Consider the following 22,709-nt stretch of genomic DNA (forward strand, 5'->3'; position numbering starts at 1 on the left):
AGGTTATCATTTTAGATTGGATTTAGATTGTCTCCCACGGAGGCTAGGAGTTGGCTGGTCATGAATGCCACGTTCTTTAGAGACTCGAGAGTATTGGAGAGACATTCAGCTGGGATATGTGTAGTGTGTGCAGCAGAGTTGGAATAATGATCTTTGTATAAGAAATGATGCAAGAAAAGGGGAAGAAGACATCCTTCCCTTCTGTCTGAGAACCACTGCTAAGCATTGGCTCCAGAGCAGAAGAATAGTGAGGGCTAGCTCTCACCACTGAGCCACCTAGTTTCCCTGAAAAGTGTTTTTAAGAAGAATAGGTGATAAGAAGGGAGATGGAAGATGGGTTGCCCCATATCCCATTGGAACCCACAAAATATTAAAAAAAACCAAATGATCTTGAGTGAGGCCTTTTGTCTTTTGGATGTATCTGTAGTAGAGGACCCATAGGAGGACAAGGATGGGCATCACACAGGTGGGGGGTGGCCTGCCAGGCTCGATGGAGTACCCATCATTGGGATCCTAGAGCCATTGTAATAGAATGCATTTGGGGGGTTAGTCTTTTTTTTCAAACTGTGACCTTGAAGATAACCCATTTGCTTTCTTAAACACTAAGAACACTTGCACAAAGTGCAGGGGATAGAGTGGCATAGCTGGCCTGCAATCAGGAAGACCTGAGTTCAAATTTAGTCTCAGACACTTAATAGCTTTGGGATCCTGGTCAAGTCATTTCACCCTGTTTGCCTGTTTCCTTATCTGTAAAATGAGCCAGAGAAGGAAATGGCAAATCAGTCCAATATCTTTGCCAAGAAAACCCCAAATGGGGTCACAAGTCAGGCAGGATGGACACAAATGAACAACAATAAAATTCTTCTGAGGATTTTGGAAAACAACCTTGTTCTCTGCCTGTTTAAGCTATCACAAAATTGCTGGTGACCAGATGTCAGGGTCATGTTGGACAGTGATCCACTATAGATGGATAGGAGGAAAGTCCCCTCTCAGTGGGATTCTAGTAGTAGGTGTGTGTCTGGCAGCTCAGGATTGTCAGAGCTTGTTGTGATGGTGACATATTTGATCTTCACATCTAGGCGGTAAGGGCGGTGGGATCCCTATTTTACAGATGAGACTGAGGACTAGAGAGATGAGTTAACTTGCCCAGGGCAGTGAATGTGAGGGAGGCCGGGGAAACATTCAGATGATCTCTAGTGTCATTGAGGCCTTCTGACTGTCTTGGCACCTCTTTGGAAATTTGATCTGGGGATAGAATGAGCTCGGATTGGGCAGCTGGCCGCTTTTTACAGGTAGTCCATCAACAAGTTATTGAGTGCCTATTAGGTGCCAGCCATAGATACAGTGTAAATGGAAGGCCCAGGTAAAGAGGAGAGATGGGGAGACTGGGCAAGGCCTCCTGCACAAATGGGGATTGCAGCTGAATTAGGAAGCTTGGAGGCAGAGGTGAGGAGGGAGAACATTTCACAAATGGAGCTCCCATAGCAATTTTAATTGTTACTTATAATATCTCTCATCACAGTGGCAAAAAGGAATTTTAGGCCTCATGAAAGAAGCAAGAAGCCTTGGTGTATCATGGGATTACAGATTTAGATCTAGAAGGAAAACTGAGGACCCCAAAGGATGGGGGGAATAACAAGTCCCAGGTCTTCCAGGGAGTAAGGAGCAGAGTAGCTAAGATCCAGATCCCAGTGACTGCCTTTATACCCAGGGTTCCTTTCCATTGCACTGTACTGCCATTTGTGTGCCTGATGACAAATAGATTGTTTTAGATCTTCCAAAGGCAGAACACACTGGAACACACTTTCCATATTAAATCTTTCTCGGGGGCTCTTAGCAAAGGCATTTCGTAGTGCTTCATTTATATATCTGTGGTCAAGACTCCAAACTGCTGTAAATCTTGAAATTTCTCAGACTTGTGAATGTTACAAATTTCCACATTGGGGAATTCTCCATTGGAACAATTCCCTACTGGGAACATTCCCCATTTTGACAGTGAGAACTCTACTTGGATCAGAAATGGGAGGACCTCTACTCCAAGTACTTCAGACTGCTTTAGGGGAGAAAACTCCTTGCTAAACAATGAAAGTACTTAAACCCATACTTATAAGGAGGCAAAAATTTCTTTAAGCCATGCCTATTTTTAGAATTGATACAATGGGGTGCTAAGTACCTATTAAAGGTCAGGCAACTTGTAAACTTGCCAGGAGCAAAGAGGTGAAAACTTATTCAGAAGTTTTTCTGGTTCAAACTTACTAAAGGGATTGGTCGACCCAGCAGTGTTTTTAGAATGGGCAGTCCTTTAGAAAACGTCTATTATGATTGGTAGATGTAAGGACTTAGGGGAGGTGACATAGGAGAAAACTCTCTATATAAGAAAAAGCAAAATCCTTTTGGAGAATCTCTTGAGAGAGGCTCTGGAGAAGGGAAGCTCTTGGAGGACAATCTCTAAGGAGGTCTCGCTGGAGCTCCTCTGAGGGGACTCTGTCCCTCTGGAGGCTCTGGAGAGAGGCCCTTTGGAACAGTCTCTGGCTGGAAGGCTCTTTGAGGAGGACTCTGGCTGGAACTCTCTCTGAGGAGACTCTGACACTAGAATCCTTGCTTAGACAGATCTTGTGAGTGATAAAAGACTGATCTCTCTCTCTTAAGATTCAGGTCTAGGCCATGTTGGCTTAAGGCCCTTCATACTTGTGTCCTTTTTCTCTCTTTCTCTCTTTTCTTTAATTACTCATTGTATTGTTAATTAAAATCTCTATAAAACCCAATTGACTTGGGTATATTGAATAATTGGGAATATTTCCCTGGCGACCACCTTATATTTGATTTAAAACCAAGACACTGTAGTGAAACATATTTTCTGCGGTCACAATTTACTCACCCACTCTAATATCTACTACAATTTATATCTTCACTATTTTAACTCTTACAGTTTATGACCCCAACTCTTTTAACTATTACAGTTTATGGCAGACAACTAATTTAAATGTAACACAGCTGAAGGACTTACATGGAGAAGAAAGATACATGTTGTTCTGTGAAGCTTTAGAAGGAACAGTTCCTACCAGAGGATGGATGGAGATGGGCAGATTTCAGCTTAGTATTAGGAGTTACTCCCTAAGAATCAGAAGCAGCCTAATAATAAATAGGAAGATTCCCTGTGTCTGGCAGCTGAGCCCAGTGCCTGGCACATAGTAGGTATGTGGTACATGTTTACTGACTGTTGACTAGGATACTGGGAATTCCAAAGCACTTTATGCAGAATCCCTTATTTAAACCTCCCAACAGCATTTGAAATTTTATTATTATCCCCCTTTTACAGATAAGAAAACGAAGACTTAGGTTAAATAATTTGCTCCCACTCTCCCAGTTACGAGGGCCGAGACTCAAAATCAGATCTTCGGGCTCCATAGTTTATGAGGTATTGAATTTCCCATCATTGCAAGTGCTCAAGGAAAGACTCAACTCCTGTTGTCAAGGATTCCATGGACCAGATTTATGAAGAAAGCAAAGAGCTGCTTTTTTAGGTGACCTCATTGCTCTCCTACTTTGCGATTCCCATGACCAGGAGCTATGCTTACTAGACTTTCTTAACAGAAAGGGCTGCTTTGGGAGAAGCTCCCTTGAACTGGGAGTCTTTAACCAAAGACTTGACCATCTGTTGCATATGTTGAACAGGGATAGACTCAGTGGCCATTAGAGTCCCGACCAGCTCCGTGAGGCTCTCCATTGGTTGTACAACAAGTGGGCCCATAATAATTCATTTCAGCTGTGAAGTGAGTGTTGCATGGAGATGTCATAGGAAACATTTATGTTATTATGTTGTTCTTTTCTAATAGTATTCAGGGCAGTATCCTTAAGGCCTCACTTTGTTTTGTTAGTCCTTCACAGATTCACTTTGACAAGAAATAAGCCAGATACATCTTTTAAGACAAGATAAAAAGTAAGCTTAGTAAGCACCAATAAGAACATTCAGATGCACAATACTTTTAACTGAATTCCTCTTTGATCTCATCTATTTGTGCCCTCGCCTCAGTGTTGAAAATTGCCTTCTTAGCCCATTCAGTTCTTGTCCAGGCTGTCTAGAGGATATCTAAAGCCACTTTCAGTCTTTAATCTCCCAGTTCTCCAAAAATGAGACGTTCCTTCCTCTAAGTCCTTGATAGCTGCTGCCACTTGAAGCTTTCCATCCACGTGACTTGCCCACCCTCTTTCCCAGTGTTCTCTTTAGTGGCATTTCTTTCAGTGATGCAGACTGGATCATTTGTGCCACCTGAAGTTTTGTTGCTTTGGAGATTGTGGTGTTCCACAATGTAAGTCACGTCTCGTTCCTGGATGAATGTCAGTGGATTAGAAAGTCGGAAGCTGTGTCAGGGCATGGCTTGAGATCATTGAAGCAATTGCCTAATTTGCCCACTGGTTTCCAGTTTGGGGCTTCCTAATCTGTTCTGGGTGGACATCATTGTCTATCAAAGTGCAGTTCCAGTCCTGGACAGATACACTAAGCATGATAGGCCTGAAGAATGCCCGTTTCCCCCATATGAATTGTTCAGTCAAGCTCCTTTAGAGGCTGTGGACCTCAGAGAGGAGACTAACAGTAGTGCTGAAGAAAGCTCACTCTCCAGTGGGATTCCCACTCTGTTTGAAGCGTGCACCTTCCTTCCTTAGCTCGAATCTTGTAGTAGCTCAGCAGATGCGTGGAGAGTGTCTTGTTGGAGGAGGGCACTGAGGCATGGACGTTTTGCCCTGCAGTGTCACACACTGTTTAAAAATGGCCAGCAAAGGCTAAATCCCAATCGGATCGGATCTCCTGTGGACCCCAGAGTTGGTTTTGAGACGTAAGGTGTTTGTCTGTTGTAGAACACTATTTCTGAACGCTGGCCTTTTCCCTTCTGCCGGTTTCATTATGGACTCCTTCGGAGGTCACCCACATGGAGGTAGATGATAGGCCTCTGATTTGTTTGTTTTTTTAATCCTTTGGTAGTTCCCCTTCTTTCAGATATCTTGGAAATAGATCTGTGGAGCTTTCAGAGTTGTCCCTTCCAGTTAGATTTCTTGAGTGTGTTCAGCCTTGTCCAGGTTGCTCCTTCTTGGTCTTCCTACTTCTTACACATCACATCTGGGACTCTAGTGTGGGCTTAAATTAAAATTCAGTTCCCCTGTGCCAGTGATGGAAATAGTTTGTTGTAGAAAGACTGCCTGTGTGGCTTGACTTTCCTCAGTTTATTGCCTTCCTGGGAGGACAGGGCACCTTGGTTTCAGGCCAGGCTCTCTTCCTCCCAACTGCTCTTCTCTACAAGGTGATGGCGCTCCTACTTCTCCCATCCTTCTCATGAATGTGCACTTTCAGTTGTTGCTGCCCTTGGTCAGCGGGTCTCCGTGTGAGCCAGAAGATCGATCGCCTCTCTATTGCTGGGCTGGGTTTTGTGCTGCGTGTCTCCTTGAGCTGGATGTTGTGTGAAATGGGATGGGCCTGTCTGATGCTTTTCCCTTTCTCTGGGGGCTGCTTTTCTGCCCAGTGAACTCGTTTGCACAGCTCCAGTTTGGGCAGTTGTGATTACGTAGAGATCTTTGTATGGTGACTGTTTCAATTTTAGATTTTGCCTTCCCTTTACCCAGTCCAAGCATAGACTGGTCCAACCCAGAAAGCTTCTTTGGAAATGCCTCTCACCTCGGGAACCCAAGCTGGATCCCCGTCTTTACAGAAGCATTTCATTTTGGGCCTCTTGGCCTTCCCTGTCCAACACCACCTTTCTATTGGAGGCTTTTTTTTCTTATTTGTGATTTTTCAGGACAGCCTTTGTTTGTGCTTCACCTTCATGTGCTATTCTCTCACCCTCAGCCACTTAAGAGCAAAAAAGAAACTGAGAGAAACAGATGAGCAAACCAACACGTGTCTCCTCTGAGTCAGACATCAGACACATTTGGGTTCAGCACCCACATTCCCCCGCCTCTCTCAACAAGGCAGGGCTGTATATTTCTCATCCCTTTCCCAGGGCCATGCCTGTTGGCTCTCTTCTGAAAGAAAACCTTTGGGATATAAAGGTGCGAGGCTTCCCAGAGCACCAGGGACCTAGAACGTTGTTTCTGTTCTTTGTTGAAAAAACTTTTTTTCAATCCATTTTAAAGTCTTTACCTTCTGTCTTAGAATCAATACTCATTATCAGGTCTATGGCAAAAGACTGGGAAGGACTGGGCAGTAGAGATTAAGTGACTTGCCCAGGGTCACATAGTTAGGAAGTATCTGAAGTCAGATTTGAACCCATGACCTCCTGACTCCCGGCCTGGCTCTCTTATCAACTGTGCCACTTAACTACCCCTGCTTTGTTCACTTCTTACTCTCAACCCATATTAAAAAAAAAAAAAAGTTAATTTGAACCCAGGAGTAGGAGTAGAGGTCAAAAAAAGAAAAGAAAGGGGAAAAAACTGGGGGGCACCAAGCCCTGATCTACTTTCCTAGTACTGTCACTGATAATCAGGTTTTTTTGTTAGACACACAAGGAAGAAGAATAAAAGAAAACTGAATACCAAACTGTAAACTCAATATTTTCCATTTATTTATGCCACCAGTAATTTGATGAGCTGATATGTATATGTGTGCATGCGTACAGACACATGTACAGTCTTACAGAGGACTGATACAGACTTATGTTGGCTTTTCATTTCACCAGATTTTTCAGTTCATCTTGGCTCAACTCTATACGTCACTTAAAAATTAGTTTTCTGCCTTAAAAACCATTTCATTTTAAAAGAAAATTCCCACATTGCTAGCCAGCACTTCATTCCTTTTTTAAAGCAGCATTTAAAGCCATTTGTTTTAGAAACATTTCTTGTTTCTTTTTTGTGTCTGAATGTTTGAATGGGACGTGGACTTGCACATCACTGACCGCTCTTAGCGAATAAAATTGAAAAGAATTTGAACGTTTCTTTAACTCCGTAATGACTTAGATTGAAATTGAACTTGGTTCTTTTTCTCCTTGGAGCATTTTCCAGTCTCACGTTGCTATCCAGAACATGACAATCCCGGAACGCTTCACTTGGAGTTTTGCACACTTTCGTTGTCAAGATGGCAATGAGCACATCTTAGACTGGCATATCTTGATATACTTGTTTCCGTTCTAAAATGTAATTCAGATTTTTCTCGGTTACAGTGTGTGGTGACGCAGATAGAGGCCAAACGGAATGTATTTTTGCCTTCTTTATGAACAAAGGCTTTATCACCAGTGTTTTAGGGATAATGATTAAATCTGCCTAAGGTGAGACTATTTTTGAGCCCATTAGAGACCTTTTTACAGGGACAGCTAAGTTGCTCAATGGACCGAGAGCTGGGCCTGATGGTAGGAAGTCCTGGGTTCAAATTTGACCTTGGGCACTTCTGAGCTGTGTGACCCTGGGTAAGAGGCTTACTCCCCAATTGCCTTAGAACTGATACCTAGTGTTGATTCTAAGACAGAAAGCCCATTTCCATAAAAACTTCATCCAGGGTAGTCTATCTATTCCTTCCCTCAGGGCAGGTTTACAAGGTATACTTTTAGCCACCCTTCTCTAAGGCTGTCTTGGACTGATTTAAGATAAAAATGTATTTGTCTAAAAGCCATCTTTGGGACTGAATTTCTATAGTCCTCTCCTCATTCTATAGAGCCTCTCCTCATTCCTTTCCTCCGTGCTTGTAGACTTTGCCTGGGGTCCAGGTGGTGATGTTTTCAAAGGAGCTCACTTCCTGAGGTTTGGGATGCCATACTTTTGAGTTGGCCTTTTTCTCTTGAAGAAAAACTAGTTGTCAGGTGAAAAGGTTAGAATTAGAAAAGGCCACGATCCCCGGAATGCAAACTGCCTGGACTCTACTTCTATTTGGTTGGGTTGTCCAGTTGGACTTCTAGCTGGAGGAGCTGAAGTCGTTCCCTTTCTTTTGGGGCGCTGAACTGAAGAGCTGTGTGGATAAAGATTTGTGTCACATGGAACCTGTACCCGTCCCTCGATAGGCGCCCAAAAGACCAAGGGTGCAAGCAAGCCCACATGTGGTCCATGTTTTCAGAATCCATTGTAAAGTGAGTGTTTATTTGTATTGCTTTCTAATCTCTCCCGTTCTCTTTTCTTTAAGAGTGACATCACCAATCGAGTGTCTAGGTCGTTGACCTCAAAAGGATCAAGATGGCGATCCAAAAACTCAGCCGAAGGTACTTGGGGAGCCCTAGTGTCTCTAGGGGCCGCGTTTGGGGGGAGGGCGCCACTCTTCTGGGAATCTCAAGGGAGAAGGTGGCTCTGTGACCTCAAGCCCCCAAACTGTAGCCGGAGTCACTTCCAGTGTGGTGTGGGGGAGGCAAGAAGCAAATGGCAGCCTGCAGAGGAAATCTTCCTGCCCAAGACCCGACTCTTAGTACACGCTCCCATGTACAAGGCACCATTTACTAGCACACAGCCTGGAGCTAAGCTTCCTCCATTTGGGGATCTGTAGTGCTGGCCTGGGCCCCCACCGATAGCTTCAGCCCCAAACTGGCCATCATTCTTTGAGGGTGCTTTGTGAGAGGCGGCCCTCAGAATGGGCTCTGGAGAGCCAGGGGTGAGGCTAAGCTAGAAAGCTTGGGCTGAGCGATGCTCCAACGCTGGCCCAGGGCTTGGCTTCCCTCTGGCTCCTCAGAGAAGGTGGCCTCCTGGTTTGTGTCTCCGAGCTCAGGGCCTTCCCTTTGCTGCCCAGAATATGCCTTTTCTTGACCTTTGCCTGAGGGCCTGGTCTGGACCTCAAAGGTGAAAACATGATAGACCCACTCTGGAGCTCTTAGAATGGCTATGAAATGTCTCACGAGAGGCTGCCCTTCAGCTTACTAGCCAGGGGCAGCTGTGGTTCGAGTGGTTCCAGTTCGGCCTCAACTAGCTGTGTGGCCCTGGGCCAGTCACTTCACCCCCATTGCCAAGTCCTTACCGCTCGCTCTTCTGCCTTGGAATCGATACGCAGTATTGATTCTAGGATGGAAGGGAGGGTTTAAAAACAAAAGTTACCAGCCATTCCCTCAGGGCACTGCCCAGTTCTTTGTTCCGTCTCCCAGTGGCCCTCTCCCTAGCCCTCCCCATTTCCTGAGGAGAGCACGGCTGCCCCACAGTACTCGTAAGACAAATGCTCTTCCTCGGGAATCCAGGGACGATGGTGTGTAGAAGTTCTAGTCGCTGACTTTGGGCTACAGCCCCCAGGAAGTTGTCTTCACATAATGCTCCTGGCCCATCTCCCTAGCCCTTGCCAACTCATCCCGAAGGCCATTCCTCAGCTCAGGAATCCCTTGTGAGTCTCCAGGAGAAAAGAGCACTTCCTGTTGGGCACTTGCTCTTCCTGTGTGCACTCGTGCCTCTTTGGAGGCGTCTGGCCTATCATTCCTGCTCTCAGGTTCTCAGCCTCTGCTGAGGCTGTCCCCGGGCCTGCAGGCGCATTTCCTTCACTGGCATCTCTTGGAATCCCCAGCTTCCTTCAGAGCTTGGCTCCAGGGCCCCTCCTCCCGAAGGCCAGGCTGAACCCCCTGCCCGGGACATTCTGGGAGCTCTACCTGGTGTCTAGTTTGGCTTTACTTCTCCTCGGCCACGTTACTTCCTGCCGGAACAGAAGCTCTTTGTAGGCAGGGCCGTTTGTTTTTTTGTTTTGGACTTGGTATGGCCGGACTCTCTCCTTGAGACGTCCCTGTAGTGAGGGGGGGCCGCTGGGAGAGTGCAAGAAATTGTGTGTTTGCCGGACCGTGCTGGTCCCAAGCAGGAGCGGTGCTGGCGTCCTCGCGGCTTTCTCTGCGGCTGGTGGGGCGTGCGCGAGGGGCCCGGGCGGCCCCAGGGAGTGGCTGGCGCTTAGCGTCTTCAGCCCTGAGAACACCTGCATCTGCTTCAGAGAAAAGAGTCGTGTGGGCAGCACCAGGCGAAGGCCCCTCGGGGCTGGGGTCTGTGCTGGTCGGCCCCCTTCTGCCCTCGGCGATCCTCGGACGAGGGGAGCGATTTGTCCTTGCTGGGACAGAGTCACCGAGAGAGAGCCTGAGCGTGACTCGACAGGCCTCCTCTCGTGCGGGGTTTTCTTGTGTTCCTCAGCCTTAGCCTTACAGGACAGACGGCTCGGCCTCTTCTTACTGCGTGGGGGGTGTGGAGCTCCCGAGGAGGGACTAGAGACGGACCTGGGAGGGAGGAGGAGGCCAGGGGCCAGAACAGAGAGCTCTGACTGGGTGCCCGGCTGGAAAGACAAAAGCCCTTCAGAGGCTCACGTTCTCTGGAGCCAGCCAGCCAGCTAGGGAGGGAGAGGCCCAGAAGAAGAGAGGCCAGGGCGCTGAGGGACCCTGAAGGAAGGAGGCCGGGCAGAGGGGCGCCCAGGGCAGGCCTTTTGTCCCTCCTAGGCTCTCTTGGCAGCTGTTTACTTCCAGGCTGTGGGAGGGCCCCAGCATCAGGACCTGGATGGGTGTGAAAGGCATCTGCTGCAGGGCTTGTGAGATGCTGCCGGGAGCCCTGGCATGGCTTATGTGAGAATAGCGGCTTCGTGGCTTCCTCAGAGGTCACCCTGTCAGTCAGAGAGAGCGTGACGGGCCCTGTTGGCACCAGACGGGCCTCAGGGATGGAAAGATGAGCCGGAGGCCTCCTCTCCCTGGCTGAGTGGGTGACCCTGGACAAGTCAGGGTCTCTCAGTGCCCGTGGCTACTCTTCAAGGCACAGATGGGCCCCCCCCCACCCGCTCCCTTGGACCAGATCCCAGGTACCACCACCAAACCTCACTTCTATTTCTGGGTCAGAAGAGAGGAAGGCGAACCCATGGACACCAGAGCGTTGTCCCGTCTAGAGCGAAAGCCGGGGGGCGCCTAGCGCTCCGGCGAGGTGATGCTGGAGCTGCCAGCCCGGGCCCTTGGCAGTGATCTTTAATGAGCCGCCCGCGGAGCGGGCCTTGGTGGAGTGGCCACCTTTGCCCTTTGCCCGCGGGGACGTGCGGCCAGTGTCCCAGCTGCATTCGGCACCCCTCCCAGTGGAGCTGCCCATTCCGCCTCCGTCCGCTCCTTCCCTCCCCTTCCCAGGGCCACTTGGTCTGTCGGTAGCTACTGGCTTACAAGTCAGCTGTTTGAAACTGTCAACCACGTTTTAATGCTTTGTGTGAAATATTTTATGTCAGGAAGAAAGGAGGATAATAGTGTCCCACCTAAGACTATTTCAGACCCAACAATTGGGCTGAGTAAAGAACCGGAGCAGCAAACGGTGTCGCCCGAGATAGGTAAGAACAGCGCCCTGCTCAGAGCCGACCCGGCCCCTTAGGCACAGCCTCTGGTCACAGCTACTGAGGCGTTGGAGGCCCATCGGCCCTTTCCTAGTAACCCTGAGCGCTGTGGCGCCAGCCTCACCACCTCCTCTGCTTGGCACCCAACAGTCTTTGGAAGAACAGGTGGGTCCTAGGGCCTAGTTGGAGAGCCCACATATCTGGCCCTGCCTGCTGTAGGTTATTGTCAGGAGCAGGACATTAAAGGGGGAGGGGGGGTCCCCTCGGGGCATGCTGGGGCACGGGGCTTCAGGAACCTGGGTAGACCAAGTGTGTAACAGTGAGACAGTTAGGTGGCTCAGTGGATAGAGGCAGGTCTAAAGATGGGAGGTCCTGGGTTCCAGTCTGCCCTCAGACACATCCTAACTGTGTGACCTTGAACAAATCACTTAACCCCCATTGCCCAGTCTTTACCACTCTTCTATCTTGAAGCCGACACATGGTACTGATTCTAAGACAGAAAGTAAGGGTTCAAAAAAAGGGGGAGGATCCTCGTTCTCTTGCTGGTGCTTGATTACTTATTGTGGACAAGATTCGAGGGTTTGGGAACAGGGAGTGACCTCGGAAACCTTGTAGTCCCCAGTCTCCCTGCCCTCCCCCCGACCAGTGCAGCATAAGCTACCTTTACTTCCTGCCCCTGCAGGCAGCCAGTCTTCAGGAGAGAGCTTGTACCCATCCCTCTTAGAGTTTTCTTCTAGGGCCGCGAAAAATCAGGTTATGCCCTCTTCTACCTGTTAGCCCTTCAGGAGACAGTCCTCACGGCCCCCCAGGTCTTCAGTATCTAAAATAAGTGAGACTGTTTTCCCCCTTTACTTGGCAGTTTAAAATTGTCTCGTTTTTTTGGTTGGTTGTTTCTATTTTTGACACTGCTGAGAAGAAGGCCTCAGTCCTTTGCTACTGATTCAGAATTAACAGCCGATCCTCCCTGGAGAGGATGTCTGTCCAGAGGCTGCCTCCTACACTGTGGTGGCCAGAGCACATATTCTTTCAAAGTTATTCTTTTTTCACGTGACACAGCTGGTTCCAACACTTTCAGTCGTTGAGACTTAGCAGTAGCTAAAACAAGATGGTGCCCTCCTTTGGCCTTTGGACTGAATCCGTCCTTTTGCAAGAGTGTGGCCTGGGATGGTAATCTCTTCCTTGCTAGAAACTTCAGATTTCTCACTGGGGGCAAGGTGGAAGGTGGAGATAAGTTACCCAGCATTGTCTTGAATAATTAGCATCCAGGGCACTGCCCACATTCCAGGGTTGGGGGTGGAAGGAAGAAGCTGTTTCAAACAGGAGAGCTTTCAGGGGCCTTTAAAGTGGAGCCCAGCACTTTCTGTAAAATATCCTGTGTGGAAGTAGAACGGGGATCAATCCTCCTCCCCTTTTCCAGAGAAGGAAACTGAGCCTCACTCAGAATATAGAAAAGTGGGCTGCTTGGAGGAATCAAGAGTTTGCTTTTTGCATCTTTTTTTTCCTTTTCTTAAATATATTTTTATATATTTAAATATTTCCTAATTACAGGTAAATATTTTTAACATTCATCTTTTAAAATGTTGAGTTCCAAATTCTCTCCCTCCCTCCCCCACCCTTTGAGAAGGAAAATGATATGGTATCAATGTCATGGATATGTGTCCTATGTTACTGTATCAATCATGTTGTAAAAGATAACATGCAGAAAAAATGTTCCCAGGAAAAAGCAAGTGAAAACCTCTGCTTCACTGAGCACAGCTGAGTTCCTCAGTTCTCTCTGGGGAGGGGAGAGCACTTTCCTTCCTGGGTCCTTTGAAATTGTTTGGGTCCCTCGTCTTGATCAGAAGAGCCGTCTTCCACAGGTGATCATCTTATAGCATTGCTGTTAGTATGTACACTTTTCTCCTGGTTCTGCTTACTTCCCTCTGCATCAGTTTATGGAGGTCTTCCCAAGTTTTTTTTTCCTGAAATCCTACAGCTTATCATTTCTTATAGCAGAACAATATTCCATCACCAGCACATACCACAGCTTGTTCAGTCATTCCCCAGCTGATGAGCATCCCCTCAGTTTCCAATTCTTTGCCACCACCAAAAAGAGCTGAATTAAATCTCTTTGTAGGCAGAAGCCCTTTTTTCTTTTCTGTCATCACTTTAGGCTATCTCAGATCCAGGAGTGTTTCTAAATTTAAATTGTGCATTTAAAAATTAGTAGTAGTTTTCAATTATCAAACATGATTTTTTCCCCTTCCCATCTCTCTTCACCCACTAAAAAGAAGGAAACACAGGAGGGACCCGTGCTTCACATAATCACAGTCCTGCAAACCCCAGTCTACATCTGCATTTCTTTCCCATCGTCATCCTTTTGTCAAAAGGACCATGGACCATGGGCACATTCCTTTTCATCAGTCCTCAGGAAGCTGGTTAATCTTCACTACATAACTTTCCTAATCATCCCGTTCCCTAATAGTCCTGTTACTGTATAAATTGTTCTTCTGGTTCTGCCCAGGCCTCTCTGTAGCATCCATCTAAATCTTTCCATGTTTCTGAAGCCATCTTTTTTCTCATTTCTTGGAGCACAGTATTGTTCCATTAGATGACTATACCACAGCTTGTTTGGCCTTCCTCCAGTGGATGGGCAGATTCCAGCTTTTTTTGCTGCTATAAATATTTTTGTATATACGGACTGTTTTCCTTTTTCTTTGATGTATAGCCTTGGCGTAGGTCTATATTCACTACCCCAGAGATTCTGTGAGAACACAAAGATCCCCACACAGCCAAAGGTCATTGATATTGGAATAAAAGGCAAGTACATTGATGGTTGCTCTTCTTGCCAGAGTTTTTCAGTTGGGGGGGAAAAAGAGCTCTACATTGTCAAATGAGGAAAACACGAGAGAAACCGAAGTGTGTGTTTTCTTCTAAATTCATGCCCTGGCCACTAAAATGATTCTGTCACCCTCTTGGCTAACTTGATAATGATATTGTGATATTCTCTTAATTTCATACATTACTAGCTAGCTGAAGTAGAACTTCCAAAAACAGTTTTTCTCTACCAAAACTTTCTTTTAAGCAAATACTCTATCATTAACTTTTAAAAACGTGTACATTATATGTAATAAAGCAGCCTCCTTTTCTGGTATTTGTGGCATTTCGCACCTAAAGCTTCTCATGTTTAAACTTTATAGAAAAACTTAGGACCCTTTTTCTCTCTGGCTGTTCTTCTCCATTTATTGAGTTGTTAGTAAATCAGTGGGCCGTCCAGCCCTGACACACTTTGGGACCGTAGCCTCTGATTTTAACCAGACGACCCATTCAGGTGCTCCGCTCACTTAGGCCGACTCCTATGACTATTGCTCACTTCTGTTCCTTTGAGACATTAACCCACTCCCCTGTTTACTGCCATACGTCCATCCAATCTGTCAAGGACTGCCTTGTGCCAGCTTTAAAAAGTATTTCCTTCTTCTCGTGCCATCCTGCCTCAGCACATCCAGAGAATCATCTATCACCTTGCCCTACACTCAGGGCTCCAGTGGGAGGAGAGGGACTGTCCTAACTAAGCACAAGTGGGGTCGGGGCAGGAGAGAACCACAAGGAAAGAAGGGCTGGCCACTTGGTCTTGGCGGGGCAGCCAGTTTGGGCAGGGTGGCTTCCAATCCATTTCTGAAGTCTGTGCTAGCTGCCTCATGGACTTCCCGCCCCTTCACCCCCACACCTGTCATCAGAAGCTGCCCTTCACTAGAGCCTTGGGACATTTCCAGGCAATCTCTCCCTGCCCCGAGAAGCCACAGATAAATAACCGAGCAATAGGGCATTCAGGTATGATTGCGATTGAATTGAATGTCAGATTACAGCCTTAATTGCCTATTCTGAACTATTTTATGTCAGGAAGAAAGGAAGCTAATAATAATTCAGCTAGTGTTTCAGACGGAAGCCCAGCTGGTGTGTGGCATGAAAACACTGAGCCAGAACCAGCAGCCAAGTTAAAAGGTAAGAATCCTCCCCGGCCAACCCTTCCCCTTCTGCAGAGGGACTCTGGACCCGGAGCCAAGGCCTCATAACTTTAGTGTTCCCAGAGGGCCTTGTCATAGGAGGCTTTCTCTTTGGAAGAGCCTTCCTGTGGGAGACATCTAGGAGTCACGGACCTAGCAGTTAAAGTTTACAGAGTGCTCTATAAATGGCATCAGTGACTGAGACCATCAACATTTATGTCGATGAGGGGTCTGAGCATCAGAATGGGGACAGACTTGCCTTGGCCCCCCACTCTGTTTGTTCTGACCCAGGGGCTCCCTCCCATTAAGTCTAGAGCCTTCCTGACTGTGCCATTGCTTTTGACCTCAACACAAAATGGCGGGTGGCTTTCCCCACAGCATTGTGGGATTGGTGGCTTGCTTTAGGCAGAGAGCCTCTCAAAAGTGCTCACCTTTGAGTACTGCGCAGGCTGTCTCTTGTTCTCTATATTAGTAAGAAATCTGTTTTCTAGCCCAACTGAGTGTGTGAGAGAGCAAGGGTCCAAGCTAGGCTCGTGTGAGCGAGTGGGCAGTTGGAGCTCTGAACTGGGGTCGGAACTTTTCAGAATTGTCCATCGTCAAGGATGTTTTTCAGGATTTTCTTTACAAGCGATGCCTTGTTCCTGAGTAAAGCATCCATTGCCTCTCTCTGGAGGGAATAGCTCTGGAGTGATGGCATGCGAGGCCTGCCTGCCTGATTCTCCTCACAGGGAATGGAGGGAATGGAGCCAGCTGTCCATCTGACTGCTTTAACATGAGCATCGGGTTCCAGTGGGGGTGGGCGAGGTGGTACGTGGTGCTGCTCAGTCCAAGGCCAGCCTGGTTTATCCCTGAGTCACAGGGCAAGGTGGCACCAGCTGTGATGGGGGCCCATGGCCAGTTATGGAACGGTGCTTCTGCCTCCTTACCGTTCATTGGCTTGGAAGGAGCTCTGGCTGGGCTCCTGTATAGGCACCTGGGTAGCTTGTAAAAAAGGATAGGGACGGGGTAGGGATTAGAGATGGGGAGCTCCCCGATGAGGACACCCCTTCTTCCAGTGTACCCATTGCTTTTGCTTTTGTGGACATTTTAAATTCATGGACGGAGGGCAGCTGGATGGTTGTTGAGCTTCTGAGAGGGGGCTTAGAAGGAGGGCTTCTGTTGCCTAGCTTTGCCTGACAAATAGATATACCGTCTGCAGGTGGCATCAGCCATTATTTGCTCAACACCATTTGACTGTTCTTAGATGTATATAGAAACTCTTGTAACAATTGAAATACTAATTCATGTAAAGTGTTTCCAGAAAGGTGGCTTGAGAACTAGGCCTAGAGACGGGAAGTCTTGGGTTCAAATCTGGCCTCCAACCCTTTTTAACTGTGTGACCCAGAACAAGTCACCTGACCCCCATTGGCAGTCCTTGCCACTCTTCTGCCTTGGAACTGATACTCAGTCCTGATTTTAAGGTGGAAGGTGAGGGTTTTTTAAAGGGTTACTAGATAGTCACTGTCATAGCAGCTTTTGAACGCTGGCAATTTTCCTAATTGACAAACACTGAAGTTTTTGAGGTGAAAAAGGATATTGAAAGAAGTTAGCAATGTCTTCTTTAAGTGGCATGGAAGAGAAACCGAGCATTTGTGAATCACAGGGAAAGCGTCCCTCAGAGAATAGGCACTTCACGTGTGAACGTAGATAGAAGAAAATCCTGAGCTTCCACAAAAGTGTCTTTCCTTTTCCTCCTCGCCCGATGGCCAGTCCAGATAGGTGGGAACACAAAGGGATCTTGCTTCCCCTCCCATTTTGGTTCCTTGGTTCCAAATTGGAATAGCCAACTCTGAAATTTCTTTCCTGTTAATTGTGGTTTCTTGCCTTGTTGCCTAAGTAGGAAGCAAAGTAGGTGTGTTTACTCTGAACACTGGAATCCATAAAATAGGAAGGAAATGGGAAATATGAGCACGCATGTACATATATGAAAACATAGATAGATGCACACATTACATATGATGCATAAGTGATTTTTAAAACTCAGTGGATGCGTTTTTTAAATTGCTCCGTTTACATGTTCAACCACAGCAGTGATTATCAGGCCATATTCAGGTAACAGCCAGGAAAGCAGAAGAGAAGCAAAAAAGCCATAATGATTCTTCGAATGAATGAGTCCAAGTGGAGGGCGGGAGGGACACATCAGGAGGGTTTCCTCATCTAAGCGGGTCCTGCTCACTTGCTTCCCGGGGATATCCAAGGACACCAGTATGTCAAGATAATAAAAGTGAATGTATTTTCTTTTTAGGTGACTCCACTAGCGATGCAGGTAAGCCCTTTCTCATCCTCTTAATGCTCTCAGTGCCTGACTTCATGCTTTCCATGTCCTGTGTGCTTTAATAGGAGTAGCGGGCTGATGGGCATCGCTTCAGAGTCATCCTTTGGAAGTAATTAAGCCACAGGCTTGGAAGGGGTTCCAGAGGGCCCTTAACCCAGAGTTATATAGGAATCCCCTCTAGGACATTCTCCAAAATGAACTGTCCTCCTCCTTTCCCAGACGTCCCTTTCTGCCCTTGAATAGCTGTAATCGGGAGCTCTTTCCTTACATCAAGACTTAATCTGCCTCTGGGTAACATGCATTCATTGTGTCAAGATCTTCTACTAGAGACAGAAAACATGAAGTCTAATTCCCCTCCACTGTGATTGTCCAGAAGACAAGTATTCTGAAGGTCTTCTAAGCTATCCCCCATCCACCTCCCTAGTCTAAGCCTCTCTAGGACACATGTTCCAAGCTGCTTCAAGTAAACTGCTTGGAGCGTGCCCTCTGAGACTGGTTACTGTGCCCTGGATGCCCCTCAGCTTTGCCCCAGCATTCCTAGAATGTGCCCAGAATCAGTGAGCATTTGTTAAGGGCCCACTTTGTGCCAGGCACTGCGCTAAGAGCTGGGGGCACCAAGAAGATGCAGAAAATAAGCCTAGCCCTCAAAGAGCACAATGAGAGAGACGACATGCACCAACAAAGGTCTTTATGAGATGATGCCACAGTAGATGGAAGATAGCCTTAGTGGAGAAAACTAGCAGCTCGTGGGGACGGGGAAAAGCTTCCCACCAAGACTAAGACCATGAGCCGAGTCTTGGAAGAAAGCCAGGCATCCTCTGATGGTGAGCTCCAGTGAGAGTGCCATGCTCTGCATGGGATATCATGGGACAGGAACAGAGAGGAGGCTACGATGGCTGGCGCCCAGACTGGATAGGACTAAAGAAGCCACAGACGGGAGGGATCAGAGGGGAGGTGTCAGATAAGGAGTTTCTGCTTGTTCCAGGAGGCCAGGGGGAGCCTTTGGAGGTTATTGAGTAGGGAGTGCTCAGAGCTGCATTTTAGGAAAATGCCTTTGACATCTGAATGGAGGATGGATGGCAGAGAAACAGGAGGCAGAGGCTCGAATAAGCCACTATTGCAGTCAACCTGAATATGTTTCTGGATTAATAGTCTGACCAGGCCACACACTTCATTGAATTCAGAGGAAGACCCTTAGCTGATTCTGGAGAATCAAACCCCAAAGCAGAAAATGCCCACCCTTCAGGAGCTTTTCCTTGTACACACAGATGAGTCAATACAGGACAGATGTAAATAAAGCACCTGCCAGCCACTGAGAAGGCGAGGCCTGAAGGAGATGGTGGAATAGTTGCCTGTAAATATGGGAAGGGTTGGCAAAATTGGCCCCAAAGGGTGCCAGAAGCCATGAGTGCCAAGTGGAATGAAGCAAATAGATCATGGAAACTTTGAGAGTTCAGAAATGGAACAGGACTGGAGAAGGTCCTGTTAAAGCGAAATTAAAACTCCAGTCCTTAATTTCCATAGAGTTTATTACTATTTACTCAAAATAGAAAAGAGCATAGATAGAGGGATTTAAACCTATTCTAATCTCGCCACGTGGGTGCTTCTCCACATGGCTATCTCAGCCACCGCCTTCTCCCTGCCTGTCCAAGGGAATGGAGAGAGACCACTTCCTGGAACCTCCTCTTTTATTTCTTCTCCTTTCTCCCCGAATCCTAACTCAATCCTTTCCAGGTCACGTGACGTAAAGCTAGCTGTCTGGGGACACAGGTAAGACCCCAAGGGATTCCCTTCACACAGTCCTCCCTCTCAGAGGTCTTCACATAGAAACTGCATGGCCAGTGGCCTAGTATGGGCATAGGTTTGACATGATAACCACTTTTCCTACTGTAAAATTCTTTGATTCTCTGCCTCCACCCAAGTCATTGGATAAATATCCAAGTCACAGAGTGTCCAGTACTCAGGCACAGGTGCCAGTATCTGAGGTGCTTTCCCCCAAAACCTTGGAGTCGACACCTCTATGTTAAAGACTCTTCTTTGGGTAGACCAGCCAGCCACTCTGAATCTGCTTCATTTTGTGATGGTCTAGCCTGGATTTGGAGAGGCAGTGTGGTGTCAGGACGGCCTGGCTTCAGCTCTTCCCTCAGACACTTACTAGCTGAGTGTCTCTGGGCAAGTCATGTACCTTTTCTAAGCCTCAGGTTTACCATCTGTAAAGGAGTGATAATAGTAGTGCTTTCCCCACAGAGTTGTTGTGAGGATCCAATGGGATGATGCGAGATGCTTTGCAAGCCTTGAAAATGCTATATAAGTGTTCTTTAGGAAGTAATGTTTATAAGCTACTTTGTCAGCCTTGAAATGCTATAGACATGTTAGCTGTCGTAGCTTTTAGGGAGGGGATTATAGTTCAGATGGATCCCATACTAGCAAGTCATTGTGACTTTCATTGATTTGTCCACTTGTGCAGATGGATAAAATGACTGCTTCTAGGTGACTAAAGAAGTATTGGAGATGCCAGCCTGTCCTCTGCAGGCCCCCCAAAAGCATCACCTCCTGGGCCCAAGATGGTTCTGATGGCGATCCTTGCTGTGGTGGCAGGCTTTCAAGCAGCAGGGCCTTGGGCTTAGTTTCCACCTTCCTGTTACTGTTGTGTTGACTGTTCTGCTCTCAGGTGGATAAAATAATTGCTCTCTGGGACTCCCTATGAATGCTGGGGGACGGCCACTGCTGCTGCTGCCGGACATTCGTCCATATTGTCCATGTAGGTGACAGGAGACATTCTGTCAAATTCTCTGTGAGAAGGTTTTCTGTGCCTGGTTTAAAGAGACTGGAGATTAGTCTGGCAGGACCTCCTCTTCTCTAATTTAAATTTAAAAAATTTATTGATATCTTTTGGTTTTGCTTCACTGTTGCTTCCAGAGGACATTCTCCCTTCTCCTTGTAGCAAAGAATCAGAGGAAAAAAAAAGGTTACTTACCCACCACATCTGAAATGAGTCAGCTGAGGTTTTCCAACCTGCACACCCAGAGGTCCCCGCCTCTGATGAAGCAGGGGAACTCACTGTCTTATCCCTTCTTTAAAGGCAGCTAAGTTCAGCTATTCATTCTAAATAGACAGGATTTGGTTGGTTTCTTTTTTTTCATTGACTGTGTGTGTGTGTGTGTGTGTGTGTGTGTGTGTGGCAGATGTAGTAAACTACTGATAAAATGCTTATTGGGGGGATTCTTTTCCTGGTTTTGCTTATTTTGCTTTTCAGCAATTCCTGGAAGGTGTTCCATGCTGCTTTGGATACTTTCTCTTCATCCTCAGAGCTCCCCGGTCATCCATCATATTCAGCTCCTAGAATATGTTTGGCTCTTTCCCTCTCATTAAGCAGCTGCTTTGTTCTCAGGTCTTTGCCATCCTAAAAAGTATTTCTTTACCTATTTGACCTCTAAGGGACCTTTCTTTTTCTCGTGAGCATCCTTAATTTTCTATGGCATGACCCATTTGGGATGAATGCCAGTTCATTGTGCTTAGATGTTCACTAACTCTCCCATGAGTAAGACAGTTGAGAATTTTGCCAGGAATGGAAACAGAACTTACTGAGTTTGCAGACTCTGGACTTTTCTGATTCCTTTTCTTTTCTTTTTTGAATTGAAACTTTCTTTACCCTTCCCCAGTCCTGTGGTAACTCTCTCCCCTTGTCCACATTGTCAGAGATCTCTGACTGACTTGGTAATTACATTTACTAGTTCTTTTCAGTACTTTGGGATGTAGTTCTCTGGGGTCTGGAGACTTGACCTCCAAGGAAAGGGGATACTCTCTTCCTTTCTCCTGTTTTCTCTTGGGTTTTAGCCCCTGTTCTCCATTTATATTCTGTCCTTGCTCAACCAAAGTTCATTCTTTGCAGAAGATAATAAAATCAGAGCCATCCCATTTGCCCCCATTATCATTCCATCCACCGTAGTGCAACCTTAGCCTTCTTTGGTAGCTTCAGCAAATGCAGTGGTGGAGGACATGGGACACAGTTATTGTGGTTGTTAGTGTTATAATAATAATAAGAAATAATATGCTCTTATTTTTATTTTTGTCCATCCCTGAGATTTCATTAGTGTAGAGGACTCCCCATAAAGACACTCCTTTTATCACTGTCAATCAGTGCTTCCTCTTCTTGGAACCCTGTCCAGATTCCCACAGCCACTCCATGTCAAAGTGGGATTTGAATCTAGGCCATCCTTTCTGGATCTACCATCTCATCCTCTCCCTCTCTCTCCTGACATTCTTTTTTTTTTTAATTTTATAGTATTTTATTTGATCATTTCCATGCATTATTCATTAAAGACAAAGATCATTTTCTTTTCCTCCCTCCCACCCCCCGTAGCCGACGCGTGATTCCATTGGGTATCACATGTGTTCTTGACTTGAACCCATTGCCAGGTTGTTAATATTTGCATTAGAGTGTTCGTTTAGAGTCTCTCCTCTGTCATGTCCCCTTAGCCACTGTAGTCAGGCAGTTGCTTTTCCTCGGTGTTTCTACTCCCTCAGTTTGTCCTCTGCTTATGGATACTGTTTTTTCTCCTAGATCCCTGCAGATTGTTCAGGGACATTACACCGCCACTAATGGAGAAGTCCATTACGTTCGATTATACCACAGTGTGTTTGTCTCTGTGTACAATGTTCTCCTGGTTCTGCTCCTCTCGCTCTGCATCACTTCCTGGAGGTTGTTCCAGTCTCCATGGAATTCCTCCACTTTATTATTCCTTTTTGCACAATAATATTCCATCACCAACATATACCACAATTTGTTCAGCCATTCCCCAATTGATGGGCATCCCCTCGTTTTCCAATTTTTGGCCACCACAAAGAGCGCAGCTATGAATATTTTTGTACAAGTCTTTTTGTCCATTATCTCTTTGGGGTACAGACCCAGCAATGCTATGGCTGGATCAAAGGGTAGACATTCTTTTATCGCCCTTTGTGCATAGTTCCAAATTGCCCTCCAGGATGGCTGGATCAGTTCACAGCTTCACCAGCAATGAATTAATGTCCCTACTTTGCCACATCCCCTCCAGCATTCATTACTTTCCATAACTGCCCAATTATATGGCAATAAATATACCAATTTAAGTGATATGGATGAATATATACAAAAATACAAACTGCCTAGACTAACAGAAGAGGAAATAGAATTCTTAAATAATTCCATATCAGAAAA

At 46.6% G+C, this 22,709-nt stretch overlaps 1 protein-coding gene across 11 annotated transcripts in view; it reads left to right on the forward strand.

The window, feature by feature from the left end:
* Positions 1 to 22,709, forward strand: part of TRAF3IP1 (TRAF3 interacting protein 1) — an 89,508-nt gene that overhangs the window by 36,333 nt on the left and 30,466 nt on the right. For 3 of the 11 annotated variants that reach the window (XM_001362151.4, XM_007486038.3, XM_007486039.3), the window contains 4 exons: positions 8,099 to 8,174; positions 11,114 to 11,212; positions 15,095 to 15,196; positions 17,483 to 17,503. In XM_001362151.4, the coding sequence (XP_001362188.2) occupies positions 8,099 to 8,174; positions 11,114 to 11,212; positions 15,095 to 15,196; positions 17,483 to 17,503 (298 nt within the window). The remainder of the gene's footprint in view (positions 1 to 8,098; positions 8,175 to 11,113; positions 11,213 to 15,094; positions 15,197 to 17,482; positions 17,504 to 22,709) is intronic. The other 8 variants (XM_001362233.4, XM_056820118.1, XM_056820120.1 and 5 more) reach the window with 3 other exon arrangements.

This window comes from Monodelphis domestica, chromosome 2, assembly GCF_027887165.1.
Source record: "Monodelphis domestica isolate mMonDom1 chromosome 2, mMonDom1.pri, whole genome shotgun sequence".
NCBI classification, from domain to species: domain Eukaryota; kingdom Metazoa; phylum Chordata; class Mammalia; order Didelphimorphia; family Didelphidae; genus Monodelphis; species Monodelphis domestica.